Source organism: Acipenser ruthenus, chromosome 17 (genome assembly GCF_902713425.1).
Source record: "Acipenser ruthenus chromosome 17, fAciRut3.2 maternal haplotype, whole genome shotgun sequence".
Lineage (NCBI taxonomy): Eukaryota > Metazoa > Chordata > Actinopteri > Acipenseriformes > Acipenseridae > Acipenser > Acipenser ruthenus.
The window spans coordinates 26,634,189-26,656,377 of NC_081205.1; the positions used below are offsets into that span (position 1 = coordinate 26,634,189).

The 22,189-nt window shown below is 35.2% G+C and overlaps 1 protein-coding gene across 2 annotated transcripts; it reads left to right on the top strand.

Moving 5' to 3' along the window:
* The first annotated feature begins 323 nt into the window (after positions 1–323).
* Positions 324–22,189, top strand: LOC117423219 (uncharacterized). Of its 2 annotated transcripts, XM_058990264.1 has the most exons (11): positions 326–465; positions 1,739–1,947; positions 2,325–2,477; positions 11,128–11,276; positions 11,820–11,960; positions 12,898–13,016; positions 13,120–13,218; positions 18,294–18,429; positions 18,853–18,959; positions 19,053–19,168; positions 21,427–22,183. In XM_058990264.1, the coding sequence occupies exons 1-11, from the start codon at positions 381–383 to the stop codon at positions 21,439–21,441; spliced, it is 1,329 nt and encodes a 442-aa protein (XP_058846247.1). In that variant the 5' UTR covers positions 326–380; the 3' UTR covers positions 21,442–22,183. The 2 variants fall into 2 exon arrangements, with proteins under 2 accessions (XP_058846246.1, XP_058846247.1); XM_058990263.1 differs by having other exon boundaries at positions 324–465; positions 19,053–22,189.

Sequence of the window (22,189 nt, forward strand, 5' to 3'; positions counted from 1 at the left end):
AATGTTTGTAATTATGATATACTATAGCTGCAACATCATCCACAACTCCTAATAAAAATATAATAATGTTAATGAAAACACATATTTTGAAGACCAAAATCTGTACCATTTTTTTTTTTTTTTTTTTTTTTTTACAATGCTTATTTGTTTATTTATTTATTTGATCCTCGGTTATAAACAAGGCTCTCACTGAGGCAGACCACTCCCTAAATGCAGACGTGTGGGTCATTTGCCAGTCGGAAGCGAAGAGTGTAACATTTGTACAAGGTAGCTGTAATTTTATTATTATTTTTAAGTTATATGTTAAAATACTTTACACAAGAAGCATTACATTCGTGAATAAGAATTTAAACAAAACCAACAAACCGCTAAAAGAAATAATGTTCATGAAACGTTTTGAAAGCAGGTTCCCGAAGGGACCTGTGGCATTTTCTTGTCTCTATGGAGACCGACGCTCAGACAAAGGTCGTATGCTTATTCATAGTTGTTTTTTTTAAGCATATATATATATTGTTGTAGCCTACTTTACCAGATGTGATTTCTGCTTCAATCTTAAATTTTGATCGAAGAAAATCCACATTGTTTGACAATGAATAATTTGAGGTCCGTAGGTACTTTTAAACCTGTACATTGTTTAGTCATAACAAATACATTGTTATTAAACATCTAATGTTTGCAAATAAACAAGTTTAAGAAACTGAAATTATGACGACTACCTTTGGTAAAGTAATCCAATATTTGGGCAAATCAGGGTCTGTGGCACGAGTGAGAGATACCAAGGTTAGACATGGTTTTTGCTGGTGGTTTTTGGAATCCCCATTCCCTGAAAATGATACATTCTAGACGTATTTTTTGTTTCTCTTTTGACCACATTTAAAACGTTACATGGTTGGTGTCATTCAGTATTGAAATGTGCGTCTTTAATAATTGGATGGAGTTATTCCACTACATCTTGCTGAGGTGCGCGAGATAATTGCTGGATACTTTGTACATGTACTGCCGGATTATGGTAATGAATTGGTGTTGAAAAAAGTTTTTGGGGGGTATTTTAGAAATTAACTTGTGAACAAAATTATCAAATGTATCCTAGGTCTGTATAACATTTGTACACCTGTTTACATTTGTTGTTTTATTTAACTAACCAAGGGGAATTTATAACATCCCCTTCCTGTTCAAGCAGTGGTGGTTTTAGATCAGATGAGTGACAGGCTGGAAGAAGCTTGCACGCCTCCAGCTAAAACTGCAAACAAACTGGAATCACAAAAAATGTATTGTTGAAAAGAGTGACTAAAACATATTAACCAATGAATCATATTTCATTATTTATTGAAAATAATTGTGATACACAGATACTTTATAAGAAATACAACATTACACTATTATAAACTGTATTTTTATCTTACAAAAAAAATTACCATAGTAAAAGCATAGGAAAGTGTAATAAAGCATAGGGAAAGCATGATAAAGCATTGTTAAAACCAAAGTTGTATGGTAAAGCATTTTCAAAAAACATGGTAAATGCATAGAAAAAAAATCAGGAAAAGCATGGGAAAACTAAAGAGCAAAATGACCCTGCTTTACCCAGGAATCATTGGCATCTTGTAGAAGGCATTTGTTCAATTGCTTGTAAGCAATTACATTCAATAATAATAAATAAGCTGTCTTATGCTGTTCTTTGATTTATATTTTTTACTGGACTGTCTGATGATTTTACAACCATTCATGACGCTTTTTATAGGATCCACAAACTCCATGGCAACGAAAAGAAAGGAGAAGAAAGGCAGAGCTAATGCAAAGAAGGGGGGATCAACCACGGATGTTCCCGTCCTTCTTAGGAGGTTCATGAAAACGTATGAAAAGCATTGCATCCAGACCCAGAGCAGCGTCAGCACCACGATCAAACAAAACCTGCTGTGGTGTATTGAACAAGACAAGATCATGACAAAGGTGAGCCACACTCTAATCAAAACAACATTATGTGCAAGAAATAAGAACCCAAATGTGCGGATATTTTGTGCATTTTGACCCTTGAAACAATGTTAATCGTATCAAACTGGCACTGGCCTACCCCTTCCAGACATTTCACGCTTGGAACCTATAGTACAATCTTTATTTCTTCATATAGAAAAGCTAATCCTTGTTCCAGCCACTGGGGGGTCTGTATTATTTGAATTATATAGATCATTATCACATAAGAAATAAACCAGTCACCATGACGGAATTGTCAGTATTCCAGTACATCAGAATTCTATACTGCACAATTCTAATTCTAATTGTTAATTCAGCAGCAATAAGTATACATTTACTGTATTTCTCATCTGTAGATGGTGCTTTCCTGTCCCGAGTCTTGTGATGAAGATGCTCCTCCAGTTTGCCTTCGACCATTGCTCATGACAATCAGAGATGAGAGATACATGTTCGGAAAGGAGCTGTGTGCCTGGCACATAACCCTGAACAATCAAGACATTGCAGATCTTGTAAGTAACAAGATAACAGTTGTTTTTTGTGTTGTTGTAAACACTGGTAATCTCTGATTTATAAATCCCTTTGCATCTACTGATGCATCTCAGAGTGATTTACAAAGTAGGTACTTTACCTAGATTGCTCCAGTAAAAACCCAACTGTGTAAAATGGGTAATTGTATGTGAAATAATGTATAATGTGATATCTTGTAACAATTGTAAGTCGCCCTGGATAAGGGCGTCTGCTAAGAAATAAATAATAATAATAATAATACCTCCCTGACTGGGGCCATCTGTACACAAGTACTGCAGTGAGACTTCATACAGAGAATGCACGATTTGATGAAATCTGTAATTCAAGAAAGAGGCACTGTAATACAATGTTTTTCTTATTATCAGTTTTCTTTTATTTTCATTTTTAGTGTGCATTATCAGTATTAAAAAAGACATTCACTTTTAACTCCTCACAGAGATACAGTAGTGATCTTTCTGAACAACCTGCTTCCCTCCCCTGGATTTTTGATTTAGTCTGCTTTCTCAATATGAAAAGAAAACATTAACTTCACTCATTTAAGTGAGCATGGACACTGAAGTTTTGTTTCTGAATGTGGCATTGGTGGTGTTTGACATTAGCAGTTAATTTGTTACATAAATGAAAATAGAGCCTCAATCAGTTTCTCAGAATGTTTTAATCATGTTTGCTTTCATTTGAACAAGAGAAGAGAAAAGAAATAGTTGGACAGAAAATGCATCTAATTCCAGGATACCATATGTTTGCAATTTTAGATAGAAATATTACTTGCATGATTTTTGTTTTGATGGAAATCGAATTGCTAACATATTTAAAAGAAAACAATGATATACAATATTTGTACGGTTTGCTTAAGTATTTATGATATTGAATACAAATTCTGAAATATGTGTTATAGAATAAGCCAGGTGTTGATATCTACAGTATATATATATAATATATAATATATATAATTTATATACAGTTTCGATTGCAACGATTCTTAGAGTGAATTTCCAAACAAGAGCTGTGTGTTTTGTGATTCTTATCTGTGGGAGAATCCTAAAATCAACATGGATTGAGAGTGTTCTGACAAACATGTTGAAAGGCAGGAATTTTCACAGTGAGAGACAAAAAATACAGTATATGATCCAAAAAAAACAATTGGCTATGCCTGTAATGAACTACAGGTAACTACAGGTTATGTATGGATTAGCCATTACAGATTTTTTTTTATTTTATATATATATATATATATATATATAGTGATATCAGTGATTGGAAATCCTGGCCTGTGATTGGTTAAAACCTCATCACAGGAGAAAAAAAATATTGAATTATGACTTATGGTAGACTTTTGCGATATCATTTTGTAGTTTCTTTTATTAAATGGTGTTAAATGAAAGATTAAAATTATGTTCATGTAGTTTTTATGTTCATGTAGTCCCTCTTGAGGTGTCGTGGGCTAGTCGACGAAACACTGAGGATGGAAGGTGCCCACTTGAAAACCCCAGAGATGTACCCTACTTAGCTCAATCCAGACGGTTGTCATGCTGATGCGCTGGGGAGGCCGCACTTTGGTTGATCCCCGGAGCCAGCATCGCAGCCGTTGTGTGTGCTGATGCGCCAGGGAGGCAAAATAAGCTGATCCCTGGAGCCAGCATTACACTTCAGCCATTAACACCAGTCAGAAGGATATCTATATCATCATATGGAAGGAAACGTAAATGGATGGAGACGCATATGGATCACATTAGTTTACTGTAAAGCTACGTCTTAGTTGGTGCTTATCTTGGCGAGAGCCGAGTTCAAATCAGCATGAAGTTTTAACATCTACTCTCGTGTAATGGAAATCATTTTTTAAATTATGTCTCAATCCTAAAAATTCTAGGTGATGCAAAACTTTTGGCCATAGCTGTAGATTTAATTGACATACGATATATGTCATTAAGTTTTAATTACGAGATGTGTTGCGTTGACCACGTAAATATGACCATATATGACTGAAAAATATATGACTGAAAAAAGTATGCAGTAGCTCATAAAATTTGTTCAGAAAGTATTTCCATTGCATTTGTGCGCATCATTTATCGGCTGTTTCCATCACAGTCGCAGGCTTTTTTTTTGAGTTTTAGTGTATAATAAAAAGTTTGATGGAAACATAGCTAGTGAAGCAAATTCATAGTTTAATCAGAGTTCAAATTGAAATCCTGGATCTTAATAGTTCTCATGTTTTTGCTTATTTATCCTGATGAAGGTGAAAGGCTTCCTATTTTATTGATTTAGAACTGTGCCATCCTGTCTGTTTAATTGGTCTTGGGTGAAATTACTTTAAGACATAGTCTCACCCACTGACCAGTCAAATTGATTATCATGCACACTGTATAAATTACAGCTGTTAAACTTAATGCACTGCTTTAAAAAACAAAACAAAAAAAAAACAGAGAACTGCTATGGTAACAATGTTGGGGTATGTAAAAAAATGTATAAATCACATTTTAAAACAAAACTCTTAAAAGCTCACAGCCAAAAAAAAAAATACTGTCAGGAGTAAACCATTATATTATTGGCTCAAAAATCCTTTACTTTCAGCAGGATTTCCCTTTAAAACTCTTGTTTAAAAATGGCAGTTAAGTGTTAGTGATGATGCACAAACCGTAAATGGATATTGAGTTAACTGAACTGTGTGGAGTAGTGGTTAGGGCTCAGGGCTCTGGACTCTTGACCGGAGGGTCGTGGGTTCAATCCCAGGTGGGGGACACTGCTGCTGTACCCTTGAGCAAGGTACTTTACCTAGATTGCTCCAGGAAAAACCCAACTGTATAAATGGGTAATTGTATGTAAAAATAATGTGATATCTTGTAACAATTGTAAGTTGCCCTGGATAAGGGCGTCTGCTAAGAAATAAATAATAATGCTAAAATAATAAGTCACGACCAACTGCATTCTGGCAGGTAACAATATGCTATTATCACACTTTTAATTCAAAGATGGCTTAGAAAACCATCTAAATAAGTTAATGTTCAATGATTCGTTTACATGGTTTACCTTGACACTAAGACTGATATTCATAAAGCTTACCGCCTCCTTTATCGTGCCAGCAATAGTGTTTAACATGACAGTATTTCAGCAGGTGATGCATAAGCACCATTTACTGTCAAAAACATCACTCATCACGACGTTAGAAGAACGTGCCCTTAGAGACTAATTTTCTCATTAGCATATTATTTGTCTGATTCCTAAATCTGTATTGTGTCATTAATTGACCCTTATCGGCATCATAATTAACGTGCCTCAGACCAGGGGGAGAAAGAGATGCGTCTTAACAGTATAATTTCCTGGCAAAATTTTGCATTTAGGGACTTGTATTTAAGCCAGTTTAATTATCCAAATGTAATTTAAGTATTTTGTTATTTGTAACGCATATAATAAATTGCATTGTTAACTTGACTGAACAGGACAGGCTACTTACTGATTGGAGAACATATTATAAATCACTTTTGTAATGTTTTGCTGTAAGAAAATGCCAGGCTCCGGTGTGCTTGTGTGGACTATCCATCAAGAGGAGGGTGATATTTTGGAACATGATCCAGAATTTTTTTTTAGCATAGAACAGTATGTGTAATGCAGCAGCATGATTTATTTTGTGTTACCGGTAACCTATAGGCCAAAGTAAAAAGAAAGTGTGCTTGGTTATTAATTAGATTTTACTGCTGTGCTGTACAGATACAGCCAAAAGTTTTGCATCACCTAGAATTTTAACAATGTAACCAACGAGATTACAAAATTATATCGCAAAAGCCTAACAGAAGCCATAATAGTAGTAGTGGATTTCATGTTAGATTTTGAAATGGTTTTTGTTATATGGAAAACGACAAAGCTTCATGTAATTCAATATATTAACGTAAAATCATTCAGCAAGTTTCATTCGACTTTATGAAGCAAAATATGTTAATTCTACAAGGTGATACAAAACTTTTGGCCATAGCTGTATGCCTAATGTGCAGATTTATATCTTGATATTTTGGACAACCTGTCTCCAGACATGTCCCGTAGCCATTACGGGACGGTGTAAACAGACAGTGTATGCCACTGACGTGTTAAGTAGTGTACACAGCTCATTTGATACCTCTGACAGTCGGTTAGGTACAATCTCTCGGTAAAAATCTGTGACGGTAAAGCAAATTGGACAATACTTTGGAATTGATCTGGGAAATAGAATTTACAAAAGCATTTCAACTTGGATGTATGGTCAAAATAATATGGATCAAGTATATAAAAACCTTGTCTGGTACTCCTCCAACTATATTTGTATCTTTTAAAAGAATGTAGCATGTTCTGTTTCAGATCTGTTTTAAATTGTTTGATCCTGTGTTTCATTAGAATCTTGGGTCGCAGTCAAAAGGGTTCTTGTCGCAAAGTGAATATTTACATTTCGCTAGCTTGATACTTTCCTCTCACAAGCATCTGTATTCTGTGAGTGTGTGTACAGTACTAGGAAGACAGAGCAGAATGATTCAAAGTGCAAGCAAAAAGAAGTCGATCTAAAGTTAAAAGAAAAGCACACCCTTTCGGTTCAAAATAACTCAACCACACAGTTCAAACTGCATTGGTTTGAAACTAAACAGCAGTAATTATACAGGTTTCCTGTGTTTTCAAAAAAAAATGTTTTTAATAAGAAACATTACAGTAAGGTTAAGATTGTTGATTAGTCCAAGTCCTTTACTGCAAAGGAAATTACTGGCACTAGAATCAGAGTATCATAGCACTGTGGGATTTGCTGGAGGGAAATTACCATAATTGCTCCAAACTTCATGGATTTCTTTCAAATACTTTCAAATAGTGATTCATTACCATTCAGATTTCATTAAGAGTCACATTTTATGAAGGAGTTGGCTTGACCTGAAGGTTGTTGCAATCTTAGAGTCTCAATATTTAATTTCTGATGTTTCCAAGCTGACTAGTTGTAACCATAATCTTATCCTCCAGACTCTTGTGTGTCTAACACTGCAAGGGTTGACAAGTACGGTGCCCTTAATGGAGTGCTGAGGTTTTAAAACTAATTTTCGTACTTCTTGTTACCACAAGCAATATGCATATATTTCAAAGACAGCGTTATAATATTGTTACTGTTGTAGTACTGTAGTGTTGTAGTTAAAACTCACTCCAATGGAGGGAGCAGCACTTTATATAGCCTTGTATTTTAAATATTTGTATATATTGAATTAACCCCCAAAAAATTTAAAGATTCTCTTCACAATAAACGGGGGGACGATAATAATGGCAGTAAAGCTAATAAGAAAGTGGATGTTAATTTGGTTAGCATGTTGCCTTTAAGCACGGTTGTTTAATGGGCTGAAGGTCAAATCAAATATCACAAATAGAGGCCTTGTGTTAAATAGTTTCAAGGAATTCATGTAACAAGTTTCCCCAACCCATTTACAAGACGGGACTAGAGAGTAAGTGCATTGTTGAAAACAGAAAACAATTGACTAAGGCTGGGTTCACATGCACGTGAAAACCGACCCTGCAGTAATGACTGTGTGACGTTGTCATGCGAATACATCGTGAAACAGCAAAAGGACGTCCTTTGGTCAGCGTGACTTTCAGGGCAGGGTCAATCGCTTTCTCACAATAAAAATAGCTGTAAAAACCCATGTAAACCAGAGCAGGAATCGTGCTTGTGTCACAAGATTTCAGCAGTCAAGATCCTGTTTAACTGGCGGAATCTCACATTATTCCTCAGCAAAGCCGTTCAAAACCACACACACACACACACACACACACACACACACACACACACACACACAAGAACGCAAAAGACACTGCAAATGTAAACGTCTCGTATAGCCTATTATTAATGTTTGTATAAATGCATGTTAAACACAACTAACCAAACTTTTATCCTCATATTATTATTATTATTATTATTATTAGTAGTAGTATTAGTAGTAGCAGTAGTAGTAGTAGTAGTAGTAGTATTATTATTAGTAGTAGTAGTAGTAGTAGTAGCAGTAGTAGTCGCATTTTCTTTCTATAATTCTTTTAAGATGTCCCAGGAACAACAGAGCTCCACCTCTTCTTCCACCGCACAGAGCTGGAATGAATTGTTAGCATCAATTGGCATATTGTGCAATAAGTAATGGATATAGTTAAACAACATAAATGTACCATATCACTTTAAATAAAGACTTTTTGTTTGAATTTTTATAATATTACAAGACATCCACGTTTCATTATGTGTGTGTGTTAAGCGGATTCTGCACTTGGCAGTCACTGGCTTCTCGGAGCAGAGGCAGGGTATAGGGACCGGCAGATGTGTACAGGAACATTAGGATGCTCAGCCTGGTACTCTGCATATAGAACTGCCAGTGCATGAAGCTGCTCAGAAACCTCGTATGTATTTTTACATATTGCCATGTTCTTAATCTTATACTCATATAGGCCTAAGGCTCATACCAGGCTTTTTTTAATTGTGTTGTAGTGTAACCCCCCCGTGTTCCCACATTTTCCACATACATTTATAGACTGCTTTAATTAAATAAAACTTTTAGAGGTTACGCATATCTATTTTTTAAGTAGTAAAGTAGTAAAGTATTGGATTACTTTTTATTATGAGTAATACACCAAAATCTGCTTGTAAATGTGCGAGGTAACAAGATTTTATTATATTTATAGTTATAGTTATTGTAGGTTTGATTGTATTAAAAATCAACAGTTAAACAGACTTAGATGGATGACTTCGTAGCATACCAAACAAAATACCAAGCAGCCAAGTATCTGTCTTATTAATAGTAATTTATATCAACAGTGTTTGGAATATTGCTATTGTGCCAAATAAACAAGAAAAAAACACATAGTTGGTACAAGTTATGAAAATATGTTACACAAACATATTTTTTAGCATTCCTGTGAGGGGAGCTTAGGGGGCTGCTCAAGTGATTTATGGGACTATAAACGGTACTATAAACACTGCATACTAAATGTCTTGACCTAATATAGCTACCAAGGAGGTTACTGTCATATATATATGGTTAGCTGTGGTTTACGCTTTTCTAAGTTAAGTTCTCTCAGTAGTGTTGTGCAGAAAACAAATAACCGTTTAATGCGTATGTTGTTTAGTTTACTAGAATTATGTACCCTATGGTTGTTTTATTTTCAAATGCATACATGTAAACAAAAATATTATAAGGTTAATTGCGGCATGCATATTCGATCAAGGTACATGCATGTATTTATGTACGCAAAAGCTAGACACAGCTGAGGGTTAGTCAGACTGCCACATGTAAAACTATGTATGTGGTGTTACTCTGGGGGTGCAATATAATTTAAAAAAAAATAATAATTTATATATAAAAGATATTTGTTAACATAAAAAGAAAATACATAAATGTCTCCATCCTGCGTAATCTTGGCAGGCTCAACTGTGAAGTATGCAGTTAGCAATATCTGGCAGGGTGTCCTTACCATCGTTTCCATATAAAACTGAGTGCATCGCCAGTACGCCTGCAGGTTAAGTGTTTACTAAGGAATTCGGTTTTTCAATCCAAATTGTTTGAGGTGCACAGTTTGTACAAAACTGGTATGTTCATGATTTACTGAACCAAAATAACATAGCCTTAATGTTATGCACAATGTATGGCTGACCCAAAGAGGCATTTATAAATCATGTTACTGCTATAACAAGGTTGAGCTTATGGTTTCAAATGAAGTTGTGAAACATATATCATGTAAAGCTGTCTTGAAGTTTTTTTTTTACTTTTTGTTTAATTTGTAATGGACATTTCATCGAGAACCTATAAAGCAGCTGGTATAGATGTAAAGTGTTGTTTCAGAGCTGTGATTCACTTTCCCCTCAATGCTCACAAATAGAAAAGCGCATACAAATAATAACATGCACCCAACTGGGATTTCTGTAAAAGGTATTACAATATAGCCTACACTACATACACATCATAAAATATACTATGAGTACCTACCTTGATGACAAGTCTCAGTTTTGTACTTTTGTACTCCCAAAAAACTTACAGCATTTTAGAGTGAAAAAAGTAAAAATTATTTTATTACACACGTTTTATGCTATATCTGAGAACAAGTGCTTAAATCCCTACCAATATCTGCGTATGATTGTGGTACAGGTAAAGGTAGGGTAATTTAAATATCTTTTGAGTGCAAGAATGTTGAAGGCTCAGATCTGGACCAACTCTTGAGCCAGCCGTTTCCATTGGTTTTATCATTGTTTGACCAGTTACAACTATGTAGTTGTTACATTTATAACCTACGATAACCTTGTTTATATATAACCTTTGTAAGGTGTATTGCGCATGCAATTGTTTGCATGCACAGTAAAGTAAATGCTATTGCTACAGTTGGGTCTATTCAGTTGATCTATTTAGTGGTAAATCTAAATGCTGCTGCTGTTTTTGTCATTTAAAGAAGGGCTCTTTTGAAAACCAAAATCTCTCTACTAACAATGTTTTGGGTCTCTTTTGATTAGTTTTTACATTAAAAGTAAAACTGAAATGCCAGGTTTGGTCCTATTTTATGGCTGTATTTAGATTTTCCTCAATTACATTGATTCCAGTATCTTCTCAAGCTATAATTTAATTATTAGTATTTTTTAAATTACTACTTTTGCTGTTTTTGATATTGTAGTCAATAGTTCTGGAGCTGAGGGGTCGGTCTTCCTGTCCATTCACTCATCTGGAGCTACTGGACTGTGGGATTGATGCTTGGTCTGTAGAGAGGCTAGGTAAAGCAATTTGTTTCAGCTCACTGGCCTCGCTCAATCTGGATTACAATGAGTAAGTGCTTGCTGCATATCTGAGAATCATTTCTAAATTATTACTTAAAACAGTTAATGTTCATTAGAAAGTTTGATGATGTACTGTGTTTTAAAAATATGGATGGAATTCATATAAAGGTATTTCACCAGCATCATTAAAACTGCTGATTTTTTCCAGATTGTATTAATCTTTAAGAATGAAGTACTGCCAAGGAAATATTTTTTTGTATTGTTCTTGAACATATACTATACCCTCCAACAAGTACTGGGTCGCAGGCAGTTGGAGGGTAGTGTACTGTAATGTACTGTATATATTATCTCCACCCTGGGAGCTCAAACCAGTACAACTGTATTGCAGGGCTAAATGGTTACAAACTTTATCATAACATCATTATTGCCAGTATTTTCTTTTCAAAGATCTTTTTTTTTTTTTTTTTGTCCCTAATGTATATTGTTTTAGGGGATTTCATCAGGGAACAGTGTGTTCCCTGCACTATTGTACTTCTCTTTCCAAGACATTTTTTTTTACAAATCTTCATATTGAGTGACATTTTTATTCCAGATTTGGAGAAGAGGGAGTAAAAGGTTTGTTAAATGGTCTTGCGGGAAACAACCAAATTGTCTCATTAAGCCTATGTTACTGTAACCTGAGGCCATCGAGTGGATCCTTGCTGGGTGCATTTATTACACAAAGTGCCATAAGGTGAGGTGGTGCTCTTTTCTAATATTTCAATAGGCTCTCCAATGTGAATGTTGTATTTTATGTTATGTATATTGATGTTTCAATACAGAATGATTACAACCTGAAATATTCCAATTCCTAAAGGCCATTGAACCAAATGCTCATGTAAATGTTTGCTTGAGATACTAAACCTAAAGTTTAGGATCCCTATCAGCTCAGGTTTAATTGTAGGTAGTTCAAATATGTTAGGGTTCTTAATTTTACACATATCATTTCTTGTAACCTTTATGTGTGGTTCAGGGGGCAGGAGCTAGGCCTCCCCCCCCCCCCCCATGTCAATTAATCTCTGTATTTATACCCTGGGTTGCAGCCATATTCTTTGTCTTGCTTTTCATTTTTCTCCATCCTTTTCATTTTTCTACTCCACTACACTGCTTTACCTCTGAACAGTACCTCTGGAGGCAAGTGAAGCTCACTTCCCAACCTTAGAAGCCCAGCTGCACTGGCCTCATCCACTGCAGGAAGGTTCACAAGCCAGAGGAGACCCCTGGCCAAATCTATGCTCACTCTTTGTTCTTCCATTCTCTCTCACTCAGTGTTTCCCTTGGGGGAAATATTGGTTGCTTCTCCCTCTCTGGACCCCCTCTTTGTATGTTTCTTTCTTTCATTTTTCAGTGTTCCTGTCGAGATTTCTACCTAGCCTTGGAAGTCTGGTCGCACGACCTCCCTCCACGTAGGCGACCCTCTTTCAATTTCCCAGGTTTTACTCCATGCAGCCTTGCTCCTGTTCCGTGAACTATTAGCTGGAAGTGTCTAATTTAACTGAGAACATAATGTGATATGTGAGCATAATAATATTATTTTAAATAAATGCAGTGTTACTATACATAACTTTAACCATGATATAATGCATAGTGGATCATTTCAATAATCTCAATCTAATTACTGTTATTTTCAGAGACCTGTATGTCAATGGAAATGAGTTACAGTGTGAGGGGGCCTTAGATTTAATCAGGCAGATAGCTGAATATGCAGAGAATGAGGCAATGAAGAAGCTTTCTGAACAGCATCTGAAAGGTAAAGGAACACTTTATATCTTTCAAAGTAAATTCACTTAACCAGGAGGGATTGATAAGAAAGAAGTGCTCTATATGTGGAATTGTTTTTCTTCTCCAATCAGAACCTGACACTGAAGTTGCTAACCTTAATATGGAGTCTGAAAGAATAAGCACTACTGGATTGGGATCCTCAATCAAAAAGATGAAGGGAAAGAAAAAAGGTACTGATTGCAGTGGCAACAATGACTTTGCTTATGCCATAACCCTAATGGTGACAATCCAGTAGCATTATTCAAAAAGCTGATGTCTATAATGTTAAATGCAGTGTATTTAAGGGCCCCTTTCTCAGAATACATGTTTCTAAAAACACATCATACATCTGCTCACATATTGAGCAGGACAGCAAGTGCACAGTACATTGTTTTCAGGCATCGTGTTTTGTGGGGACATTAAGGTGGCAGAACTCTGCACCCCAATGATGTTACATTTCATACTTGCTTAATAACTTCTAAATTAGATTAAATAATAATCAGTAAAACAATTGGCATGTGTTTTAAATTAATACAACCTTTGGTTTCTACCAGTACTACGATTATACAGAAACCCCAGGGCCCACATGGAAATAAACTTAATAGGATTATGTCTGTTTGATTAAGCTTAGATTTGTCATTGAAAGGTTCACATAGAGTGTAGCCACTGTGGGAGGACCTTATTTTAGATGTTCCTTATAACAACTTACACATCATAAACTTGTGACATTATAGGATAGTGATGGGTCTTTATGCAGTAAAGAACATTACATGCATAATACACAAGCAAAAAGGCATGACAATGCATTAACCACATTTGTTATATATTGAAAGCAAGTTGCTTTAAGCAGTTATATTAACAAAAGGATGTGCTCCCAACCTATAATTTCAATATACTGTACTGTGGTTCACTTCTGTAGGGTGACATACTGGCTATTTAATTCAAGGCAATATATGACCCTCCTTGGGTTAGAGCTGCAAGTTAAGTATTTTATTGGTGATCACAAGCAATGCTAATATTTTGGCAAGACAGATGACATTAAATAAACACCAATTAACAGAATTCCCATAAAGAAATAAATACTGAACTGTATTTTTAAACCCTAAATGACATGATATTTAGGGTTAGGGTTATTATGTTTGACCCCATTCACACTTGCCATTGCTCATATGTGAACGCTCCATAAAAGAAAAGGCAGGTCAGGACCAACCTAGATTTAGGTCAGGACAGGTCAGGACCAACCTAGATGTGGCCTAGTGCCTGTAATCCAGGACCAGGGCCGGCCTTTACATGTGTATGGATGCAAAACAGACTTAGGGCTGTATCACATGACTAATTTGTTTACATCACTCAGTACTCCCGTGCTCCCACGCACACTAAAGGCAAATGAAAGGTGAGTGCTCTGCTAGCCAAAACAGCAGTGGCTCAATATTGAATGGTAATTATTTCTACATCATACAACTTTAATTATAAAAATATTAAATAAAAATTTTTTTAGCGGGTTAACGTTCAGGTTGTTTCTTTCACATAATATATGAGCTGCAGAGCATTCATAATTAAGCGCAATTTGTCACAATTACCTTTTCTTCTTGTTATTTAGTAACTACGGTAAGTGATAAATATAAAAACTGCAGGATTGTGGATCTCAATAATGATCAGTAATGCAGCGACTTGGCATTTTCAGCCACCACCGTTTATTTTGCATGCAACAATATATATAGTATGTGTCTGTACATTAAAATGCCGATCATTTCTTTTAGCTGTTTGCGTTTACACACACATAAAATACTGTTCTCATCCACAAATATTAAGATCGTTGATGCACCATAACATTAAATCAAAATAGTCAATAATATATTGGTTTTTTTTTTAATATCTACCATAAAATTGCTACTGTGCTACATTGAATATATATATATATATATATATATATATATATATATATATATATATATATATATACACATACAGCTCTGGAAAAAATTAAGAGACCACTGCAAAATTATCAGTTTCTCTGGTTTTACTATTTATAGGTATGTGTTTGGGTAAAATGAACATTTTTGTTTTATTCTATAAACTACTGACAACATTTCTCCCAAATTCCAAATAAAAATATTGTCATTTAGAGCATTTATTTGCAGAAAATGACAACTGGTCAAAATAACAAAAAAGATGCAGTGTTGTCAGACCTCGAATAATGCAAAGAAAATAAGTTCATATTCATTTTTAAACAACACAATACTAATGTTTTAACTTAGGAAGAGTTCAGAAATCAATATTTGGTGGAATAACCCTGCTTTTCAAGCACAGCTTTCAGGCGTCTTGGCATGCTCTCCACCAGTCTTTCACATTGATGTTGGGTGACTTTATGCCACTCCTGGCGCAAAAATTCAAACAGCTCGGCTTTGTTTGATGGCTTGTGACCACCCATCTTCCTCTTGATCACATTCCAGAGGTTTTCAATGGGGTTCAGGTCTGGAGATTGGGCTGGCCATGACAGGGTCTTGATCTGGTGGTGCTCCATCCACACCTTGGTTGACCTGGCTGTGTGGCATGGAGCATTGTCCTGCTAGAAAAACCAATCCTCAGAGTTGGGGAACATTGTCAGAGCAGAAGGAAGCAAGTTTTCTTCCAGGACAACCTTGTACTTGGCTTGATTCATGCCAAAGCTGCCCGATTCCACCAGGTGTTGGGCAAAGCTGAAAATTGGACTCATCTGTGGGTGCTTCAGCAAGGCTAAAATCGGGCAGATTTGTCTTTGTGAAGGACGCATGAATCAAGCGAAGTACAAGGTTGTCCTGGAAGAAAACTTGCTTCCTTCTGCTCTGACAATGTTCCCCAACTCTGACCCTGTCATGAGAGCATGCCAAGACGCATGAAAGCTGTGCTTGAATATCAGGGTTATTCCACCAAATATTGATTTCTGAACTCTTCCTAAGTTAAAACATTAGTATTGTGTTGTTTAAAAATGAATATGAACTTATTTTCTTTGCATTATTCGAGGTCTGACAACACTGCATCTTTTTTGTTATTTTGACCAGTTGTCATTTTCTGCAAATAAATGCTCTAAATGACAATATTTTTATTTGGAATTTGGGAGAAATGTTGTCAGAAGTTTATAGAATAAAACAAAAATGTTCATTTTACCCAAACACATACCTATAAATAGTAAAACCAGAGAAACTGATAATTTTGCAGTGGTCTCTTAATTTTTTCCAGAGCTGTATATATATATATATATATATATATATATATATATATATATATATATATATATATATATATATATTAATAAGAAACATCTGCTACAAATCAAGGATTACTGTGCAGGCTATCGTTCCATAAAAACATGCAATTCGCCACATTTTAGGCCTGCTTTTCAGTCACATATGTGAAAACGCAAAGGCTCCTTAAACTGCGACCCTGGGCCAGCACAGTAGTGAACGGGGTCTTTTAGTCTCTATTTCAAGAGACTACAAACAGAGAAGCATTCCATTAAAAGAAAATAAGAAATATACAGTTAAAATGCTATTTTATTGTAATTTGAAATGAATACAGAATATATTTGCTCTGCTACATAAACTCCTTGGGGTGAAGTTTAGTTTCTGGCCCTGTTTTGCATTAAGCTGAAACAATTTCTCCCATTTCTAAATCTGTGGTTGAACTCAGGAAGAAGTTGCTGCATGTTTTAAACTTTAGAACAAGATGGATGTCTCTTCTAATATATGCAATATGTGCTCAGGCACAGTCATGCTGTGGGCCAAAAACATTTAGCAAATGAGACAGATGGAGGAGGATTAAATATTCGGCTGTGAGGCCACCACCAATAGCACACAAATGAAAGGTTTTACCATCTACATGGCCAGAACAAGCCTTAGTATAGCACTTTCCTCAGCATCTCCAAAAACATAACCGCTTGTCGGAATATGGCAAATGATAAGCGCTATCATTACTGTCCAGTTTTCAGCGCCAGTGGCTGCTCACTGTTTGGACTCACCCCAGTGGCTCATCAACTTGGGTGTTGATCGTGGCCTGATCCACCAATAGCATTTACAGTAGTTGAGGCCTTAGTAAAGTGAATGTGTGTATGTTTTAGTAAGAAGGCACTGCTGGCGCCACACTTTCAACACCTCGTATCTCAGAAATCAGAAACTCTTCCGGCAAAATGTGCCAGTGACTTTGTCCTGTGCTTTTGTTTTTTCTTTGGGGTTTCCAGGAGAAAGAGATCAAAGGCTATGGGTTATTTGCTTCAAATTTGATACACAGCTGTATTCAGTAACTCACTTGTTCTACATACTGTGATTTCAGTTTGCATGGTGGGGAGCTTCCTTTTAACTTCTAATGGGCTAACCAATATCAATATACCTAAACTTGATGACACTTTAATAAGCTGGGATAATTCATAGCACTTCCCCACCCTTCTAGTCAGCAAAGTTAATAGAAATAAAATAGTATCACATCATAAAAACAAAGTATTGAAATTCAATAAAATAGGGTTTACTTTATAAACTTAAGCATTCCACCAGGAGCAAGTACAGTAGTTGTACTCAGTTCTCAATTGTTACCACAATGACGTAATTAAATTGAGATAATTATAATAACTTGTTTGTGTGTAGGAAAACAAATCTGGATGGCACACCAAACAGAAGTCATGTCCATATTATTTGGTAAAATAAAAACTTCAAAAAAGGTAGACATACTGTATCAACAGTACTAGAAACAATTCATTTGTGAATAATGTATCAATTAAGGGTAACACCAAAAAATAGAAAAATCTGGCTTAAACATTGAAAATGTATAATTAAAGGGGATATACCATTTTGTACTATAAATAATGATATAATAATAATAATAATAAAATAATAATACTATTAAGAAGAGCAAACCTGTCTAAAATATAGGTTGAACCAGAATAAAAATATACTGTAATCTCTAATACTAACTAATCCAAACCAGCTGGGGCCAGACCCTGTTCAGAGTGATGAACGTCATTTTTATTTTATGTTTTCAAATGTTGGCCTGCACTGTAATATACAGCTTTAGAATGTGCACTACAGGTGTAAGTACAGTACTGTATTTACAAAGTTGGGCTTCCTGTTAGTTTGTTACAGTTCGTGCCTGGGCAGTAGACTGTAGTCCCAAATAAATGATATGATTCCAGTCATTAAAATAGAATGATATCTACAAGATAGTGATGCATGTTTAAGTTTAATTGCATTTTTGTGTTCGTGTTTTGTTTTTTTTTGTTTGTTTTTTTTGTTGAAAGGGAAGAAGAAGAAAAAGACAAAGCCTCCAGAAATTGGTCCCTGGTTAGAAAAATTACATCTTGCTGACAATGGAATTGATGGAAATGGAGAGGAAGGGAGAACAAGCCCATTGACATTTACAGCAATGCTGTGTCGGTGAGCTCTGTGACCACAAAAACAAAGACCAACCAGAGCTGCATGAAAAAGACGATCAGCATGAACTACAAGCTTGACACGCAGACAGACAGATATGCCTCTTTATACCTCCAGATTTTAAAAAAAATGTGGTGTCCAAACTAATTGTTTAAAGAAAAACACTTTCCCACACATGCTGTATTTGGGTAATGTTCTTCCCAATTAAACTATTCCCTATTATAACTGAATTATCTTAGCTGTGTTTATCTCATTACTGTGTACAGCCTTATTGTTTTTGTTTGACAAAGGAAGACTTGATGAGGATATTTCAGTAATTGCTTCCAAATGTCTGGCTTTGTATGCCTTCAATGCCTCTTCCTCTTCCTAAAATCACAAAATCCCATTAACTTGTGAATGTTTTTATTTTCTCGTACTGTTTATTAGGATAATAAAGTTTTCAGATCACTTGACGGAGATTGATTTAGACGATAACTGTCCTGGAGAACTTTGTGGAAAACTCATTCTGGAGGCCTTGAAGGAGAGAAAAGAAGGTACAGCCAATGGCCAAACAAACATTTAAAAGGATGTTTTCTTTCCATTGTGTAAACTGTACCATGCGGCTTTGCCACTCTATTTATTTACAGCTAAACTGACTGGTTTGAAAGTCAAAGTCACAGCCCAGATAAGTGCAGATACTTTCAGTGGTATCTTAAAGAACAGCAAGAAGCTAAAATCCAGAAAAAAGAGAAAGAAGATAAAGGTAGGGCTGTTTGTTACTGATTATATGGTATACAATAGTACACATGTTTGTATTTTCTGTTATATACAGTAACTTAACCAAAAAATGGAACCCCTTGCCTTTACACTGTCAATGGGGTACAGGGCTTCATTAGGAATAGTGGAGGATTCTGAATCATGTCTGACAACTGAGTCCTCCTGACTGTCATTGCTTTATCAAAGTCTGTCACAACTGCATTCTTTCCTATTGTAACACGTGCCCAAACTGTCCGATGGGCAGAACCATGTTTTATTATCCCCAGCATGTACAGCATGTCCTTATTTAACAATTCCGAACAATTAGCATTGTTTTCTTTTTCTTTTTTTTTGTATTGTTGACATTATGACATTACTGAGAACCTTTTTAATATACTACTAGTAAAAAAGGCCCCCTCAAATGGAAATGTAAGTCAGTTGCATGTTTACATCAATTTGATGTACTTCACATGGGTCCTCCATTTAAAAGAAGTACATCATGTTTTGATAGGTAATGTATTTTCATGTATCCATTGGTAGCTGTGTGCAGAATATTCCCAGACATTTAAACTTTGATCCAGACCAGGGTTACAGATAGGATTTATAGTCTTGGTTTGTGAGCAGTCATGAAGTTTTCCAGTAAATACAGATTAGTTAAAGGTTAAAAATAAATCAAATATAGGGGGAAAAAATTCTAAACTCCCTAATACGCCTTTCCCCCCCCCCCCCTCCCCCCATCTCCGCTCCTCTCCTCTATAGCCTGCCAATCCATTCCTTTCATTGGTTGATTATATTTTTAGTATTGATGTAATAATATACACAAAAATCTCAACAGAACAATTTACAGATTACAAGACCAGTACTGAAAATAAACTGTTGTGCTTTCCTGTAAGTTATAAGATTTTGTCCTTTAGTGTGTGAATCATAGTGTATCATTCAGCAAACCCATTGTAAAGAATACAGTAAGTAGCTGCCAAGATTTTAATATCAAACACAAGGAGGTTTTACATTGAATTTGCTCTTTTAACCAGTAGTAAGGCCAGCAATGAATTGTGATGTATTAAACAGTTATGTGAGGCATTTTTCCATCCATGTAAAATATGTAGTAGATCTCCTCCTAGCAGCTGATGATTTAATAATACTGACATCAGTGTAAGACACGTACTTACCTTTAGACTACAGAGTTTGCTCCTTAGTTTTTGTTTTTTTAACTGTGAAGTCAATGGTTTGCATCCAGTCAGCCCCTGAAATGGCTTGGCATCTTAGATCACTGAATTGAATGGAAAGACATTTTTATTACTTTGGATAAAGTAATAAAGACGTTTCTATGCTTTTGCTTTTACCTTGGTATCCATTGTGAACTTTTATAAGCTTATAACTTGTGCATGTATTTTACTGGTACAATCTTAATAATTGATAGAAATATGTGGCCTAAAGCCTTACCTAAATGTAAATCAAAAGGTTTATGGAGAACGGTATACAATTAGACTACAGATTAAAATTCTTCCTCTGCATCAAAGCATCTAGCAAGCAAATGCATGATATTATTAAGTAACTTAAGCTAAGACATTACTAGCCGATAGCCAAAATGCATCAGAAAATAAATCATAAAAATCAACATTAAATATTCGCTACAATTACATTTAAATATTTTTGGCTCAAGCCCTTTTAAACCCTTTTTAGCCAGAACAGTAGGTGGATGTGAATTACATTTTGGAGGTGGCATTAAAAAGCCTTTTATGGTGCATTGCTGTGTGGTTCACAGCAGATCACAAATGGACTGCGGGCCCTAGAAGCCTGTAGCTCTACTAGCTAATTTGATCCAGTATTTGCTTATACGTTATACGTTATAATCCTGAAAATTATAAGCGCCCCCACAAGCATTGCTTATAATTTTGATGGATTTTGTTTTATCTAAGTTTGAACCTAAAGATACATCTATAGTATCTGGGCACGTATTGGTATTTGTGAAGTGGCACTTTTCACAATGCTGGTTTTGTGCCAGGCCATACCTTTCTGTTCACAAAAGGTCCCTGTGTGAGATATTGAATGAGTTCAAATAGTGAATACTGTCACTGTAGGGAATAACCCAACTAGTAGTCAGACTCTGCCAGTAAGTGAAATAGCCTGTCATCTTGTGGTTCTGTACAGTGTTTTATGTCATACCTACATTGTAAATCAGGATTGTATTTTCCTATTTTATTTAATTGTAATGCCTTGTTAACATGTTCTACATATATATATATTTTTTCTTTTCTTGTTTAGAAAAAAAGTAAATGACGGGTGTCTGGGTGGTTAGCTGAGAATGAAGAAATACCATTAGTGGTGTGAGAAGATGCACAAATGTTTTACATTTGTATTATTCAAATACAAACTTAGTATATTTGCAATATTACAGAATTAAAAAAGTTTTATTTTTTTATATTATACTCAGACATTGCAGTACTAGAAAGGATTTATTATACACGCCATATGATTTATTAAAATAATATGTTCGTTCTTAACTAATTCTCAGTACAGCTGTTAATATAAATAATTCTAATTGCAGATAATGTGTGTTGTTTTTAATGTAGGTAATAAAAAGGTTAATAAGGTTCAACAAATAATTTATATTATTGCAATACAGAGTATCAGTCATTTGTATTTAATTTTTTCAGTAGAGTAAATACAATTCATTGTATTTGAGTTTATTAATGTTATTGTACTTGAAATTGGCACATAATTGTAGTCTATGTGTAATTATGAAACAGAAAATGTATAACTTTGTATGCATGTACATTTCAAAAATATAGTATCCTGAAGAAATCTCACATCAACCTTTGCAAACGTCTATCGGTCCCATATTTCTGAATTAAAGAGTTTTTCTGTGACTGTGTGCCTGAGCTCTTTGTGTAACTTTTTTGTGTGACACATGGATTATATGAAACTTGCAACTTGATTGTTCTGTAAATCGATTCCTCCATCCATGAGACAACATCACTGCAAGATAAAAGTAAGATACCTTGACAGCATTACAAGCCCAGGGAAA

Coding starts and splice junctions, on each gene's coding strand:
- LOC117423219 (XM_058990263.1), top strand. CDS start 381: ATGTTCATGAAACGTTTTGAAAGCAGGTTCCCGAAGGGACCTGTGGCA. Junction 1,948..2,324: donor AAGACAAGATCATGACAAAG/GTGAGCCACACT, acceptor TCTCATCTGTAG/ATGGTGCTTTCCTGTCCCGA. Junction 11,277..11,819: donor CTCAATCTGGATTACAATGA/GTAAGTGCTTGC, acceptor TTTTTATTCCAG/ATTTGGAGAAGAGGGAGTAA.